The sequence below is a fragment of the Coturnix japonica genome, chromosome 22 (genome assembly GCF_054131305.1).
Source record: "Coturnix japonica strain WE chromosome 22, WE-NBRP24, whole genome shotgun sequence".
NCBI lineage: Eukaryota > Metazoa > Chordata > Aves > Galliformes > Phasianidae > Coturnix > Coturnix japonica.
In genome coordinates this window covers 5,912,508-5,928,187 of record NC_140684.1, presented here as the reverse complement: position 1 = coordinate 5,928,187, position 15,680 = coordinate 5,912,508, and the positions used below count along the sequence as shown (strand labels likewise).

Genomic DNA, 15,680 nt, shown 5'->3' with positions numbered 1-15,680 from the left:
TCCCTCGGGACGGAGGCTGTTCCAAATTAAAAACTCTTATTTAAACTCTCTCCTGTTCCCCTTTCTCCCAACCTGCTGCTTCACCGGGCCCTGGGGCCGGCACCCGCACAGCAGGGGGGCGGGATGCCAGAGGGACCTTTGGCACAGGGTGGGGGGCTGCACCCCACAAAGCGGCCCCGCAGCATGGCTGCAACCCAGACCCCACAGCAATGGGGTTGCCCTCCGCCTTGGGCATCAGCAGCGCGGTCCCCCCCACTGCTATAGGGCTGCCCCTTTGGTATGGGGAGCACGGGGGACCCCAGTCCCTTCCCGGCCTGCCGGGTGCTGCCATCATTTGCGCCTGCCGAAGATGGACTTCTTGCTGGGGTTCTTCTCGCCCATGCTCAGCCCGATGAGCAGCCGTGCCTTCTCATCCTCCTCCTGTTGCTGGATGGTCCCATCCGATTTGTTCTCCAGTTTCCCCCGTGCCTCCGCACCCGCTGCAGGCTTCAGGCGCAGCTTCTCTTTGATCACCTGCACAGGGAGTGAGGGTTCAGCATCAGGGGGCTGCACCCAGCACCTCTGGCTTCAGGCTACAGCAAGCCTGGCCCCATAGAGGCTTGGTCCCCATAGAGGGAGGGGGGATAGCACTGTCCCCACGTACCTGTGCCACCAAGGCTTTGCGGCTGTCCCTCTTCACCGCCATGGCAAAGTCCAGCCACGTCCACGTGTTGTTGTGGTACTCCAGGCATGGCAGCACCAGGTTCAGGTCACCCCAGTCCACACTGTTCTTCTCGCCCTGAGCAGAGGACGTGGGGGTCAGGCTGAGTGTCACAGTGCCCCCCATACCCCCACATCCCGCTGGGCACTCACCTTGTAGCTGACACAGAGCGGCACCTGCGGGATCTTGATGTAGATGAAGGAGTTGTTCATGGCTGCACGCTCCTTCATCTTGTCGATGTCATCCACAGGATGCTGGGGACAGAAGTGGGAGCAGAAGGTGAGGACAGGGGACAGAGCCAGGAAGCAGTGGGAAGAGCACAGCCGGGCACCAGGCCATAGCATTGCTTCACCAGGGAGCAGCAGGAGCTGCTCTGGTGCTGGGGATGCTGCAGGGATCATAGCACAGGGATGGGAAGGAGGCACATGCACGTGAGAAGGGGATAAAAGGAAGCAAGGCCAAGGTACTGCGCTCACAGCAGGGCTCTCCCTGCTCCTACCTCGGGTGCTTTTCGGAATGACCTCCTGACTCCTGAGGTGCGATTCAGTCCCTGAGTGACCCCCTTCCCTGGGCCCAGTGAATCATCAGCCCCAATCAGCTGCCGTGGCTTCACCACGGGTATCCCTGGGAAGGAGAAAGGAGGAGGCTGTGGTTGGGGTCCAGCTGGGGATCAGCCATGACCCAGATCCCCTCTGGCTTTGCTGCTGTCCCCAATAGCCCCACTGCCCACCCAGGAGACCCCAATTCTTGTTCCTCAGTGTATCCCACCAGTAGCTCCCCAAAGCCATCCCAACACATGGCCAGAGCTGCTCAGGGAAGTCACTCAGATGGCAGGAGAGTGATCACACACAGCCACACCTCTCCCACCCCACTCACCTGTTGTCACCAGCTTGGATTTGTCTTCCTCATCCCCCACCTCCTCCTCCTCCACGTTGCGTCCAGGGAAGAAGAAACCCATCATCCTATGGAAGAACTGGTGGGTGAGCTGGATGGTGAGAGGGACCACATTCACCTGTAGGGAGAGAGACGTGTCAGAGCCGGCTGAACACTGCCCGTGTCCTGCCAGCTCCCAGCACAGCCCCAGCACCTCAAAGTGCTCCTTGATGGAGATGCCTCCTACGGGTGGCCGGACTTTGCTGAAGATCCTCAGTGCCAGCTGGCGGCCGGACTGGCAGGAGCTCTGGGGACGCAGCACCACCTGCAGGGAGCAAAGTGGGTGACTGGAGTGAGGACAGCACAGGGCCAGGTCACCAAATGATCCCCAGGGTGCAGAGCTGCTCCCCTTACCTTGTACACAGCGTTGGGCAGGAGGTTGTTCATCGTGACCCAGCCCAGCTCCAGCAGATGCTCAGCAGTGTCATCAGACTTGTTGACCTGCACACAAAGAATCATTAACCCCACACCTCCAGGCTCTCACACAGGGGCTGCAGGGCCAGCAGGGCTCAGCTCGGTACCTTGCTGTAGAGGAAGCGCTGCAGCTCCAGCTCAGCTATTCCCAGCTGCCCATCCTCCTCTGTCAGGCGCCAGCGTGCCTGGGCAAAGTAGAACTCAGTCCTCCGTGCCACACTCACATCCTCCGGCTGCTTTCGCAGCTCCATCTTGTTGGCTCGCTGCAGCTGGAAGTCCTTGAAGCACCTGCAGCAGATAGGGAAGTGCTGGGAAGGAGGAGCCCTACAGGGAGAACAACACTATGGAAGCCAAAGATAGCCCATACCTGATCAGGATGTTCAGCTCCTCACTCTCCAGCTGCAGGTCAGCTTTCTCCTGGCTCAGCTGCTGCTGTAGCTTGTGGTTGAGGTCGAGCAGGCTCTCGTTTTTGCTGTCATCCTGCAGGGACTAGAGGACAGCCAGCCCTCAGCACCCTCCAACCCAAGGCAGGGATCCCAGGTCCCACCCAGAACACGGGCTCACCTTCACGTTGGAGTACATCTGCTTCTCCAGCTGCCGGATCTGTGCAACGTGCTGCCTCACAGCTTCCTGTAGGTGTAGGATACTGCTGCGTTGCTCCTCAGGGTTGCTGGAGATTTCCAACTGGAAGCGCACCCGCTGCTTCTTCTCACTGTGCTCCTAGACACAAGGATAGGGGGAAGTGAAGGGGTGCCCTGGGTGCAGGCAAGTGACAAGGGGACTTGCAGCTTCGTACCTTGCGTTTGGGCTCCACGTGCAGCAGCAGGTTGTTAACTATGTCAAGGATCATGGCGTACTGTGCAGGGTTTGTGGAGATCTCCAGGTCATGGTGGATGAGCGTGAATGTGTCCACAGCTCCTATAGGGACACAAGGACAATGGGGCCCTTCTGATCTCAGCAGGTACAAGATGGACCACCCCTAGACTCAGTAGACGCTTGTGGGTGAGCCCAGAGCTCTGCTGAGAAACACTGTGTGCATGTACCCACCTTCCTGCTTCTTCAGCAGATCCTCCTTCTCCTGGTTAGCAGGAGTCTCGGGGGGCTTTATCTGAGTGGCCAGCTCAGGGTCAATGTCGTGGCTGTAGCTGATATAGTACATCCGGCAGCTGCAGCGAGAGATGATCCTCTGCACCTGCTGGGTCTGCTGGGCTTCTGAGGGCTGGTTCCAGTCTGGGGACAGACAGGATTGGGGTCTGAAGTTACAAGGTCACACCAGAGACCTTCCAAGCACAGGGCTTGGAGCTCTGCTCTTGGAGCCATCTCTGCTTTGTCAACCTCAGGGTTACGTGTGAGCAGAGCTGGGGTAGCGTGATGCCCAGCTCCTCAAGCCATACCTGTGGTGGTGCTGACCATGCCCCCCACTGCCTGCCCGCTCTCCATCAGCTCCTGCACTGAGTCCAGGCTCCGCTGCCGATGCTCCTCAATATTCTTCACCTAGGAACACAACGATGCATTGGTGGCCGTCCTCCTTGCAGCTCACCCACCACGACCAACCCCAGCCTCTCACCTCCAGCCAGAGCTGCCCATGCTCCCTCTCTGTGGGGCTGCTTTCTGTTGTAGCAAAGTACTGCATGCCATCCAGCAAGCACGTCCAAGATGTCTTCTGCTTCAGTGTGTCCCCATACCAGGCAGGATGGTGCTGGCACTGCAGCAGTTGAGCCTTTGCAGCAGACACAATCACGCAGCCTTCTGTCTCTGCACCACGCAGCACCATCTGTGGGTTAAAAAAAGAGACCATAGGGGGTCAGGACCAGCCATGGCCCCTCTGGCTACAAGACCATAGGGAAGCAGAGGCTGCCCAGGGGCTGGTACCTGGCAGTTGACCAGCTCAATGAGGCAGTTGCGGTTGTAGATGTCATCAGTCTGGCAGGCAGCGATGCCACACAGCTGCTCACTAGCTCCTGATTCCTCTTCTGTGAAGACCACAAACTTATCTGTCTCCTCAATGAGCTTCTGCAACATGTAGGCTCCTGGGGAAGGAGGAAAAAAAACAACAAGGTTGAGAGTATGAAGGCTGGAGAAGCTCTGTGCAAACACGTGCTGCCAGGCTGCTGCAGGTTTTCACTCCCTGTCACACTCACCCCCAGAGGAAGCTCTCTCAGGACGGCCGCTGGTGATGGGAGCAGTCACTTTAGCAGGGACAGAGTGAGCAGAGAGTGGGCCTCGCTTCAGCTTCTTGGCTTGCAGTTGTGTGTCAATCTTCAGCCCCTTCAGAGCCTCGGTGGACAGATTGCGCTTGAGCACAGCTGCTTTCTTGTAGCCATCATACAGCCCAAAGGCAATGTCCCGGTTTGTGGTGGTCCAGGACGCTCGCAGATCCACCAGATGCAACTGGTGTGTGTGGAAACCATCATCCCCATCCCGCAGGGGCAGCTCCTGGGCACAAGGGTCAGAGCCTCAGCACAGCAAAGCCACAACCAGCCTCTGCCCCCCCACACTGTGCCCAAAGATGAAGGTCCCCTTATTCCAGGGGGATGCCACCAGGCCAGCACAGCTGTTTTTGCAGCAATACCTCCTCAGCCATTCGGTTGCTGTGCCGCTGGTACGTGAGGGAAGACAGGCTCAGCAGATGAGTTTTCTTCACCAGAGTATCCAGCCGGTGGTCAGCGTTCTCGTCGCAGGTGGAGGCCATAAGGTGCACGGTGACCTGGCTCAGATCACTCACCATCTGTGTGATGCTCCACTCAGAAATGAGGCGTCGCATCACTGTGCCGGCTGGAGAACAGGGAAAGGCATCAGCCAGGACTCTACCCTGCCCTGAGGCACTGCCAGCAGAGCCCAAACTCACCTTGTGGGATCAGCCGCTGCGTGCCACGAGTAAAGATGTGCCCCTGGCAACACTCCACCTGGATCCCCCGCTGCTGGGCAAAGGAGGCCCAGTAATGCACCTGTAAGGGAGCAGATATCAGGCACTGAGCTGGACAGAGAGGGAGATAACACACCTGCAACCCTGGACTTGCCTGCAGCTGAGGGAAGAGCGCAGTGTAAGACAGCTGCTTGTAATGCTGCCCCAACTTCTTCTTACTGGGCTTCATATTGTTGAAGAGCTTCCCACGGCAGATGGGACGTGTCACGCTGGTCCACGTGGCCCAGAAGTTCTGCATCCAGCGGAGTGTGCTGCTGTAGAGCAGGATCCGGGGCTGGGAGTGCTCTGAAAATACACCCACCATCAGCCAGTGCCTCAACAACACCCAACGCAGGATTGATAAGGATCAGTAAAACCATCCCCCCTTGCCCTGGAGGGATCCCTGGGGTGCTGTCACCTACCCTCGCTGGGCCGTGTCAGGTCCATCCGGATGGAGAGGTTGAGGTTCTCGGAACGGAAGGCACGGTAGGAGTCGTACTGCTGCCCCACTGGCACCTCGGGCAGGAACTCAGGGGAGCGCAGCACCACGCCATGGTGGTCATGAGGGTTCCCATGGCACAGCCACTGCAGGTCCAGCGTCATGCACAGGTCGGGTAGGTGCAGGAAGCAGCAGTCATCGTACCTGAATGGGGAAAGAGGTCCCCAGTTAGCCCCCCAAGCACCATTTGCAGCCCCCAAACTACAGGGCCCACACTCACTTGGAGGCTGTTCGAACATTGATGTCTAGGTTGCCCTTGAAGACAAACTGCCCAGGCTTCCAGTGGAAGGAGAGGTGGCTCCATTCCCAGTGCATGTTCTCTGTGGTGTTGTAGGGGTCCTGCAAACAAAGCGTGGGAAGATGAAGGTGTCACATAGCCCCCCACCACACTCTGCTCCTGACCCCAGCAGCGCTCACCTCAGTGGCCAGCTGGTGCAGGTTGGCCTGTTCGATGTCCATGTGCCAGTCCCCATGGAAAAGAAGGCGGCTCTTATCCCACCAAGGCAACGGGGCACTGGGATCCTCTGAGGGCTTGGTGAGCAGATCCACACACTGTCCAATAAGAGTCCAGGCCGGATCCCAGCATGGCCCCCACACAATGGTGTACTGTGAGATCTCAGCTGGGGACAAAGGGATTGGCTCAGCCTTTTGTGAGTCCCTATCCCAGCAGAGCCCCCCCCCAGCCCCTCTGGCTCTTACAGTGGAAGTCATGGTAGAACTTCAGGGGGGGCATGTTCCTCTCCACGGTCGCATCCCCCCAGGGCAGCCCCAGCTTCAGGACCTGGCGGCGCCTGGAACAGGCCTGGCCACACTGCTCAGCTCCGATCAGCCGGCCTGAGAGCTGCCAGTTCCGGATCTCAAAGAGGTAACGTGGGTAGTCACGGATCCGCACTGCAAAGCAGAGCGAGGGCTGGTGGATGAGGCAGCAAAGGACACTGCTCTGATCCCCTCACTTTAGGCCACAGCAGCAGCCGCCACCCCACTGTGCCTTTTCTGCCTTCCCACTCCCTTGCATCTTCAAAAATGATCTCCTATTCTTTGGCCACACAGCGCGCAGAACCAGTAGATCCATCCTAAAAGCCCTAAAGGACCATGCAGACACCATGCTGTCCTTTAAGGACACAAAAGACCACTCACCAAAGAAGCTGCTGACGCTGCCTTTCATCATGCGGCACCACTGGGTGACCATCTCCAGCCCCTCGGGGGGGAACGGGCTGACACTGTCAATGTCTCTCATCTGCTCCACGACACGTTCTGTGCCATGGAAGGACTCGTCAGCCATGGCCACCAGCTCCAGGTGGGCCAAGGTCCAGGTGAGGAGAGCCCTCCGCATGGGTGTGTTGGCATAGAGACGTCGCGAGCGCTGGATGTAGATCTCAATGTTTTTCTTCTCCAGCGAGGCATAGAGCTCCTCGATCTTGCGGGCAGGCAGCAGCTCCCCGTGTTGTTTGCGCAGCGCAGCCACCTTGGCATCCAGCAGCTGCAAACGCTTGGCACTCTCTTTGCTCTCATCCTTCATCAGCTCGTAATTGTCCCGTAACTTGACCTCAAAGACATCGTCCAGGAAGACCCAGGAGAAGTGTGTCACCTTGAGCAGGAGGTCGGGAGGCAGAGCCATGCTGACAGGGCGCCCACGTCGGTGCAGACCCTTCAACCACTTCTGCACACCCACGGCCGCATCCAGTGTGCGGGAGAAGTCGTACTGGTAGGGGAACTCAATGGTCACACTGGCAAAGGAGAAGGCCCAGCCACGGTTACGGAGTGTGTGCAGGGTGGGGAAGGCGCAGCGGTGCAAGATGACCTCCTCCAGCTCTGGCAGCAGCTTCACCTCCACCTCTTTGAAGCTGAAGATGCTGTGTCCATCAAAGCCTGCTGCCAGCTCAGGGCAGTAGCCGTGCAGGGCACCGCCGTGCCAGCTCACAGAGGTCCGTTCGGCAGCCAGGCTGATGTAGTTGGCCTCAGAAACAAAGGCGGTGACCTTGGCAGAGCTCAGCTCCAGCGACAGGGACAGGAGTCTTTTGGGAGGAGCCCCGTCTGGCTGCAAGGGCTCTAATTTCTCAGTAAGAGTGGCCATGGGGGATGCTGGGCTCTCTGGGGACAGGAAGGGAGGTGTCCCATGGCCAAGGGCACTCCGCAAGGCTTCGAGGCACTGCAGGGTGGCCAGGGTGTGATGGTACAGGTGCATGTGGTCAGGTGGGCTCCACAGCACTGCCAGCCCCTCACCACACTGCACCTACAGCAGAGAAAGCAAACAATAAGTCACTGCCACGTCCACCTCTCTATCACCTTTCAGGGCTGGCCAGCCCTCTCACTGCCCCATACACCCCAGTATAGGATAAAACAGAGGCTCAAGGCCCACATCTACCTCCAGGGAGCGGATGCTGCTGTGGTAGGTGATGGAGAGCATGGAGAGGTTGGCTACAGGGTTGGGGATGGCGGGAGCTTTGCAGCACGGCTGCATCTTCTCTGTAATGCTCTTCACCAAGGCCAGCACCATGCCCTGGACACTGACTGTGCAGCTCTCAGCGCTCCCCAGGACAGTCAATGTATCCAGCCGCAGCTCCAGGGCACCTAGAGAAACAGTACACCAGTGCTGAGGGCATGGTGAAGACAATCCATAGTATGCCAGGCTCTAACAGTGAAGCTGTTCCAGGACAGTAATGTGGGATCACTCTGGATGCCACAACTACACTTACCCACTACAGCTGAGAGTGTGAAAAGATTTACATCCTCCACCTTCAGATCCACCTTCCAGAGCAGTATCCAGGGCTCACTCTGGGCAGAAGATAGCTGCTCAGCAAGCTCAGCTCCACTGGGCTTCGGGCAGAACAGGGGCAGGACCCTGGCCAGGCACTCGGTGCAGGTGTCTGATGACTCCACTTGTAGCCCCCGGATGGTACAGTCCAAGAAAAGCGTGTCTGACTGGGCACTGGACATGCCCAAGGGCTGGTTGTAACTGCCCTGCAGGACAAACAGGCTGATCACTCTCAAGATGCAGGATTCCCCAGTGCCACTATGTCCCTTGCCTGGAGCTGTGGATAGGCAGCATCCCCCACAAAAGCCACCCCTCAACTTGCCACTCACCTGCAGGTTGAAGGAGTCAAGGATGAGGGCTTCTCCCCACACGTGCATGTTGGGGGGGTGGGGGGCACGCTGAATGTGCGAGTCATTGCCCACACGCCAGCAGAGGTGGTCCACAGCCAGCACAGCTCGCTGGTGCACACTCTGGGGACGCAGGTGCTGGTAGTCTGCAGGCAGATAAGGTGAATGCAGGCAGGGCTTGCTGCTGCCTGCGTGGCAGCCCCCAAACAGAGACAACTCAGACACAACCAGGCAGCTGTCCAGCCCTTAGCTGGACACAGACACAGTAGAGCTTTTCCCATTCCCATGCCATAGGCTCAGGATGATGATCATCCCCAGTATTTCTCCAGCAGAGCCACCAACCCCACAAGAGGAGCTTAGCAAGCACCCTGGAGCCAGCCCTTACCTGCAGAAACGGAGTTGAAGCCCAAGGCAAAGGGTGGAGTATCCCCCAGTTGCACCGACACATTGACGTTGGACAGTGAGGCACTCAGTATGACAGGCGCTATGATTTGGGGATAGCTCCTATGCAGGACAAGCAGGGATGGGGCATTACAGGGGTCCTGTGTGCCAAGGAACAGGCTCAAAGGGAAACCCTCCCTGCAGGGCTCATTCTCCACACCAGCCTCCCTGACCCACAGGCTGTGTGCAGGGCAGAGAAGGCGCTGTATGCCCAGATACCCTGCCAGAAAGCAGCAGGTAAGAGGGAACAAGCTGCAAAACCAGCAGCTGAGGCTGAGTTTACCTTCCCTTGTGCCTTTGGCCGGGGACAGGTGCTGAGTGGTGCCTGTGTTCCTGTGCCAACAGGCCCAGCCAGTGAGAAAACTCTTGGTGGCGGTAGTGGATGATGCAGGTGTTGAGCAGCACAGCAGCTGAGAGGTCAATGGCTGTGACCTAGAGCAGGGAGAGCACAGGGTGGCAGCAAGCTCATGCCTGGAGTCAAATCAGCCCCCCCCAGGGGAGAGGAGCATGCCCAGCATCTGCTCACCTGCACACTGGTCTTCAAGGAGTTGAGGCACACAATGCGCTGGCGGCTCTGGGACAGGAGAAGGCCATCTGGGGAGGAAGAGGAGCGAGAATGAGGGGTGCTGGAGGGAAGTGGAAGCAGTCCTGCACCGTGAGTGCTATCCTGGCTACTTGCCCTCCAGATGGAGGTCTACACTCATTTGGTCCAGGTCTGAGGTGGGCGTAAAGTTGCGCAGCGGGATCTGCTCCTCTTCACGCTGATATAGAAACTGCAGCAGCTTCAGGCTCCAGGTGAGGTGCCTAGAAGAAGCAGAGGGTCGGGTTACTGCCAGGAAAGACCTGCACCATAGCATCCTCAATCTCCTACATCTCCCATCCCAGCCGACTAGCATGCTGTCATGGACAAAGTACAGCCCAGAATGCACCTGCAGCCCAGCCCAGCACACCCATTACACCAGCAGAGGATCCCATCATGCTGTCGTGCCAGAGAACCAGATTCCCTGCCTAACTTCTTCCCCAAGAGCCCACAGCCCCAGGCTACTCACATTCTTCCCCCTGGGATTTTCTCTCTGCAGTCAGGCAGAGCAAGGGACAAGCAGGAAGTGGCACAGCTATTCCCAGGACCATGTCCCCTGCAGTGACTATGGCTAGTACAACCACCTCTTCCATCTGGCCTCCTTACCTCTTCTGGCTGTTCATAGACAGCACCACGCTGGTGCTCTCCAGCTTCACCTCTACCCTCCTGGGGATGAGCTGCAGTGTGTCCCTGCTCAGCAGGGATGGGGATTTCAGGGACTCTCCTGAATCTAGAGCAGGAAACACAGAGTCACAGGAAGGCTCTTGCCCAGACTCCCACTCCTTGCATTTGGCAGCAATGATAGCAAAACCAAATCCCTCTGGCTGCAGTGGAACTGCCAGCCTTGTTCACATCCCTGACCTGGGCTGGGCTGAGAGGCTCTGGCTGTCACACGGTGCAACAACGGGCTGCAGAAAAGCCCCTCGTGCAGCTCTGCCTGCAGGGTCCGGACACTCAGCTTGACGCCCACCAGCCGCCGCTTGCTGCTGATCTCCAGTGAGATGCAGAGTGCCAGGGCCAGCTCTGCCAGACACGTGTCATCCTATATAGGGATATGGGCAAGGAGCACACCAGGAATCACCCAGTTCCCTGCTGACGGAGGCTGCAGGTAATGCACTGGGCAGAGCATGCAGCTGAGAGCCTTGCAGGGCATTCAGCATCACCCAGCCTCAACAAAACACTGGAACAGGTCCTGGGGTGTCCCAGAGAGCTGCTGCCCAGCCCCAGCGCACTGAATTTCTCCCTTCCCCAGTACTCACCAGCTGGCTGCTCCGGAGCACTTTGCTGTTGACCTTTGTCAGGTTCACCTCACAGTTCAGGCTGGGGAGAGCAGAGAGCAGACTGAAGCTGCAGGCCCTGCAAAACCAAGCCCCTTCCCCCCCTTTTTGGTGGGATACAGGGCATGAATACAGCATTACCTCTTCCCATCACCATTGAAGAGAAGACGGGTCTTGCTGGCTTGAACGTGCCAGAGAGACTCTGAGGTGGCCACATGTAGAACCATGATGTTGATGGAGTCCATGTGGATGGAAAAGAGCTGGTGGAAGGTGGTATGGTGAGGGCTACGCAAGAGCAGCACAGCCTGCAACACCCTCTCATGGAGCCAGAGCTCACCTGGCTAAGAAGCCGCAGCAGGGATGGTTTAAGGGCCATGTCTGCTCTGTTCTTGCCATCATCAGCTTCTTTGGGAGCCTCAGGGAAGGATGGCTGGAGCCCATGGCTCTTCTGCAGATCTGTGCGGACTCGGACCTCACCAAAACACAGCTCAAAGTAGCGTCTGCAGGAGAACAAGCACACGCAACCTTTACAAGAGCCCACACATCCAGCCCCAGGGGTGCCTCCATGAGACACCAAAAGGGGAATGATTCACTCCCGCAGAGCATGGGAAATGAGCACCATAGAAAGGTGCAGAGGCAGTCGGCAGGACCAGGGGCGAGCCAGACCCCCCAGGAAAGCAGAGAAGCAGTTGGGACGTGGATACATACGGGAGCTCCCGGCTCAGTTTACTGGAGATCCAGATGTTGTCAATTTCCTGCAAGAACATAAAAGCTGGTGAGTGAAAAAATAACAGTGCTCTCCCCGATGCTTTCATTCCACTCCTGTTGCCCTGCGTCATGTGGGGAGCACTCAAAAACCCCTGTATTTGGCCAAGGGAGAAAGGGCTGCAGCCCTGGGGCTGTGTGACAGCAGCTTGGCTGCAGAGACTCGCTGCCAGCCTGAAAAGGACGGCGTCCATCCCACCCTCACCCAGTTGTGACTCCTCCACAGGTACCCACCACTGTCTGCTGCTCCTGCTGGAACTTGAGGCTGATGTTCTGTGCCCAGAAGAAGCCAAAGGAGCCGATCTTCAGCTCCGCCTGCAGCTTCTGCCGGCACCAGGTGATGGCCAGGTGACACGCCAGCCACCTGTGGGCACATGCAAAGGGACAGGGTCATCCTCTGCTGTCCTGAGCCACACACCTTCTCCCTTCCAACCACCTGCACTGCCCTAGAGACTCTCACATCTGTGGGTCCCTCAGCCTCCACACCAAGCCCTGTGCTCCAACCCCACCTTTCTCTCCACATCCAGCCCCATAAGATCCCCCCAGACCTGGATGGGATCACCGCAAAACCACAAAACCCCCATATCTGGCTGTATCCCCCTCACACAACACCTTCCACCTTTGATATTTCCCTCCAAGCTCCACAGTATCCCTGAACTATGGGAGCAGCCCAAAGCCCTAACACCCCCCATAGCCTCAAAGCTCCATTTTGACTTCCCCATCACCCCACACGCATCTTTGCAAGATCCCTTGATCCCTATAAGCCCTGACAGCCCCCACCCCAACTCCCTGCAATCTCCTTCAGCCTGACACTACCCCAGCCAGCTCTGTGGGCCTTCAGAGACCCCTATGGGCCCCCATACACCCCTGCCACCCCACATTCATCCCCACCCACACCCTATACAGAGCACTCCATGCAACATACCCGCACCTATATCCCCTCTACACCCCCTCACTGCCACTTACACCCCACTCTACACCCTACACCACCCAGGCCTACTACCCCCCCATCTTTACGCCCCCCAACCCCTCCTCACACTCGCCCCCCCACACTCCCACCACCTCCTTCCTCGCCCCTCCCCCGGTCCCAGCGGCCCGCCCCCAGGCCCTGACCGCGCCAACAGCCCGGCGAGCAGCAAGACGAGCCCGAGGCCGAGCAGAACGGCGGGCAGCGGTAGGGGCAGACCCGGAGGCAGCAGCATGGCGGCCCCCAGGGCCCGGCCGCCGCCGTCCGCTCAGCGGGGGCAGAGCCGCCTGCCGGGCCTGGAGTGACGGTTGGAAGCGGAGGGGCGGGATCAACACGGAGTTATGGCGATAGCGCCCCCTAAAGGCTCGGGGTGGAACTGCACCGCTCTGCGGGGTAATGGGAACGAGCAGCCCTAACCCGTATCCATAACCCGTATAGAGGGGAGGGGGATCGGATACACGAGGAGACCCCCCCCATCCGGCCCAGGGGAGATGGAGATGAATAATAAATAAATGTAGGTTATAGATGGAGAGTGTGGGTGCCGCTCTGGGGAGCAGGGAGCTGCTGTGTGTCCAGGCTGATCTTTGGGATGTGATTTATTTGGGGTTCTGGGATCTGGGTCCAAATGGGACTTTGGGATGTGATTTGGGATGCTGGGAACTGCTTTGCATTGGATTTGGGATGCTGGGATCTCCTTTGCATTGGATTTGGGATGCTGGGATCTCCTTTGCATTGCATTTAGGATGCTGGGATCTCCTTTGAATTGGATTTGGGATGCTGGGATCTGCTTTGTGTTGGATTTAGGATGCTGGGATCTGCTTTGAGTTGCATTTGGGGTGCTTGGATCTGAGGCTCTGTGATCTGACTCCTGTTGGATTTGTGGCACTGAACTCTGCTTCTAGTCTGAACTAGGCTTTGGGGTTGACCTTGTGCTGGATCTGGGAGGGTGAAATCTGTTTAGTGTCAAATTTAGGACATTGGAATCAGCTTTGGTGTTGGAATTAAAATTCTGGGATCAGCTTTATGTTGGATTTGGGATGTTGGGATCAGCTTTATGTTGGATGTGAGATGTTGGGATCATATTTGTGTTGGATGTGGGATGTTGGGATCAGCTTCATGTTGGATGTGGGATGTTGGGATCAGCTTTGTGTTGGATTTGGGATGTTGAGATCTGCTTTGCCTTAGACCCCAAACACTAAGTTCTATGTCATGTCAAATTCAGCACACCAGGACCAGCTTTGTGTTGAATTCAGGATGTTGGGCTCCATTTCCCAGTGCACATCACAACCGCGTGTAGACGGGGGCCATCCCCACACTGAGCAGCCCCGAACGCATCAGTCCATCTGTCACAACTCAACGTGGTGCTGCTCCGCTTTGAAGACCTCTCCGGGCTGCATGAAGATTCCTTCCATCACCTTCCAGTAGTTATTCTGGCTGGAGGTGGCCATGCCGTGCACCTCCCTTTGCCCATTGATAGGCCGCCCGTACTGCTCTCCTGTCACCGAGAGGAAGACGTCGGTGGAGGCGTGTTGGAAGCGCACCTCGCTGTCCCGTGCCCAGTATGTCCCACTGCACAGCACTGTCCAGTCATCCAGGTAGTCACCTTCACCATTCTCTCCAAAGGCGCTCACCTCCTGGAGGGGAAAAAAAAAGCTCAGTTTTAGGGCTTGGGTCTTTGTATGAGCAGAGGGACAGAGAAGGGACAGTTCTATGGGCTCAGATTTACAGGCTGCAAGTTTTGAGTGCTGATTCCTCAGTAACCTCATTAATGCAGAGCACCCAAAGGTGCTACAGGGCTTCCAGAGGATGCTGACCTTGTGTGGGGGATGATATGACATGGGGGAGGCAGAGTATGTGGTCGACCCTAGGGGCCAAGATGGGGCAGGATGGGAATGAGGACTGGGAGAAACGGGCTAGAGGATGAGGTGGGGCTGACAGGGAGTTGTTTGGGCCTGGGAGAACCTTGTAGGTCCAAGAAGGGTGGATCTAAGGGTGACAAATAGGGGTTGGCTGGGGGACTAAGTGAGGCTGGTAGGGACACACAGGTACCAGAGGACCCAATATGGGACTGTGGAAGACCCAGGTGGGGCATGATAGCAACAAGAGGGACCTGGCAGGGACTGTAGCACCCAGCAGGGTGTAAGTATGGCCTGGGAGATCTGGCAGGGACTGCAGCACCCAGCAGGGTCTCACAGAATCACAGAATGACCCGGGTTGGAAGAGACCTCAAGGATCATGTAGTTCCAACCCCCTGCCTGGCAGGGCCACCAAACATACACCTTTACTAGATCAGGTTGCCCAGGAGACGCCATAGATCCCCATAGAGACCCCATAGATCCCCATACAGACACCATAGTCCCCATAGATCCCCATAGAGACCCCATAGATTCCCCATAGAGACCCCATAGATCAGGTTGCCCAGGGCCCCGTCCAACCTGGCCTTGAACACCTCCAAGGACGGGACAGGTCTCAGTATGGCCTGGCAGACCTGGCAGGGGCCGGGGAACAGGCTGATGCTGCAGCCAAGGGCTGGCCCCAGCGGTTCCCGGTTGCTGTACAGCACAGTGGCCGTTCCCGGGGGCAGTGCCGGTACCTGGTTACCGGATAGCGGTGACACGAAGCGGTGGCTGTGCAGGTTGCGCCCGGTGCTGAGGTGTGTGAGCCGGATGTCCTGCCCGCAGCGCACCGGCTGGCCCCGCTCACACACAGCGGCCGTGCGGCCCCGTATCCTCCAATAGCTGTTCCCATCATCCGCCGCCGTCACTCCGGTCACCGACTGCTGCCCGCTGCCTACGGGACAGATAAACGGAGATCAAGGCCTAGGCCTCGTAACAAGACCCCGGTATATATTGATTGTTAATGCCGTTACCGGAGCCGTAGCGCACATCGTGTGAGTGCAGCCGAACGTTGTGCCGCACGTTAAGCAGTTTCACCACCGAACCGCACGTTACCGGCCCGGACCCGCCGCCCCGCGCTGCCGCTCCCAGCGCCAACACCAAAACCAACACCGGCACCGGGCACCGCCGCATCCCCGCCAACACCGGAAGCGGAAGTGGTGCCTCTCTATCCGCCCGGAGATCGCAACTCGTCTGCTCCT

The 15,680-nt window shown here is 57.9% G+C and overlaps 2 protein-coding genes across 4 annotated transcripts; both read right to left on the bottom strand.

Moving 5' to 3' along the window:
• Positions 1–15: 15 nt before the first annotated feature.
• Positions 16–13,943, bottom strand: BLTP2 (bridge-like lipid transfer protein family member 2). Of its 3 annotated transcripts, none has more exons than XM_085522174.1 (39): positions 13,811–13,943; positions 11,851–11,980; positions 11,560–11,606; positions 11,189–11,351; positions 10,993–11,111; positions 10,834–10,894; positions 10,436–10,616; positions 10,181–10,304; positions 9,674–9,798; positions 9,521–9,588; positions 9,278–9,426; positions 8,939–9,057; positions 8,536–8,699; positions 8,148–8,412; positions 7,817–8,022; positions 6,589–7,684; positions 6,151–6,342; positions 5,869–6,071; positions 5,672–5,790; positions 5,375–5,595; positions 5,068–5,258; positions 4,896–4,995; positions 4,620–4,822; positions 4,189–4,483; positions 3,920–4,077; positions 3,615–3,821; positions 3,442–3,541; positions 3,095–3,277; positions 2,844–2,965; positions 2,612–2,767; positions 2,415–2,536; positions 2,155–2,335; positions 1,988–2,074; positions 1,788–1,898; positions 1,577–1,712; positions 1,200–1,324; positions 853–954; positions 644–778; positions 16–513 (listed from the first exon to the last, which is right to left on the bottom strand). In XM_085522174.1, exons 1-39 carry the CDS (start codon positions 13,849–13,851, stop codon positions 331–333), a joined length of 6,690 nt encoding a protein of 2,229 aa, XP_085378300.1. In that variant the 5' UTR covers positions 13,852–13,943; the 3' UTR covers positions 16–330. The 3 variants fall into 3 exon arrangements, with proteins under 3 accessions (XP_085378300.1, XP_085378299.1, XP_015736159.1); XM_085522173.1 differs by lacking the exon at positions 13,811–13,943 and adding an exon at positions 12,679–12,923; XM_015880673.3 differs by lacking the exon at positions 13,811–13,943 and adding an exon at positions 12,730–12,923.
• On the bottom strand, positions 13,821–15,622 carry SDF2 (stromal cell derived factor 2). Its single transcript, XM_015880683.3, has 3 exons — positions 15,453–15,622; positions 15,177–15,373; positions 13,821–14,217 (listed from the first exon to the last, which is right to left on the bottom strand). The coding sequence occupies exons 1-3, from the start codon at positions 15,610–15,612 to the stop codon at positions 13,930–13,932; spliced, it is 645 nt and encodes a 214-aa protein (XP_015736169.3). The 5' UTR covers positions 15,613–15,622; the 3' UTR covers positions 13,821–13,929.
• Between the last annotated feature and the right edge of the window lie 58 nt (positions 15,623–15,680).

Coding starts and splice junctions, on each gene's coding strand:
- BLTP2 (XM_085522173.1), bottom strand. CDS start 12,818: ATGCTGCTGCCTCCGGGTCTGCCCCTACCGCTGCCCGCCGTTCTGCTC. Junction 3,822..3,919: donor TTGAGCTGGTCAACTGCCAG/GTACCAGCCCCT, acceptor TTTAACCCACAG/ATGGTGCTGCGTGGTGCAGA. Junction 2,966..3,094: donor TCTGCTGAAGAAGCAGGAAG/GTGGGTACATGC, acceptor GTGTCCCTATAG/GAGCTGTGGACACATTCACG.
- SDF2 (XM_015880683.3), bottom strand. CDS start 15,612: ATGCGGCGGTGCCCGGTGCCGGTGTTGGTTTTGGTGTTGGCGCTGGGA. Junction 15,374..15,452: donor CGATGTGCGCTACGGCTCCG/GTAACGGCATTA, acceptor TCTGTCCCGTAG/GCAGCGGGCAGCAGTCGGTG. Junction 14,218..15,176: donor CACCGCTATCCGGTAACCAG/GTACCGGCACTG, acceptor TTTCCCCTCCAG/GAGGTGAGCGCCTTTGGAGA.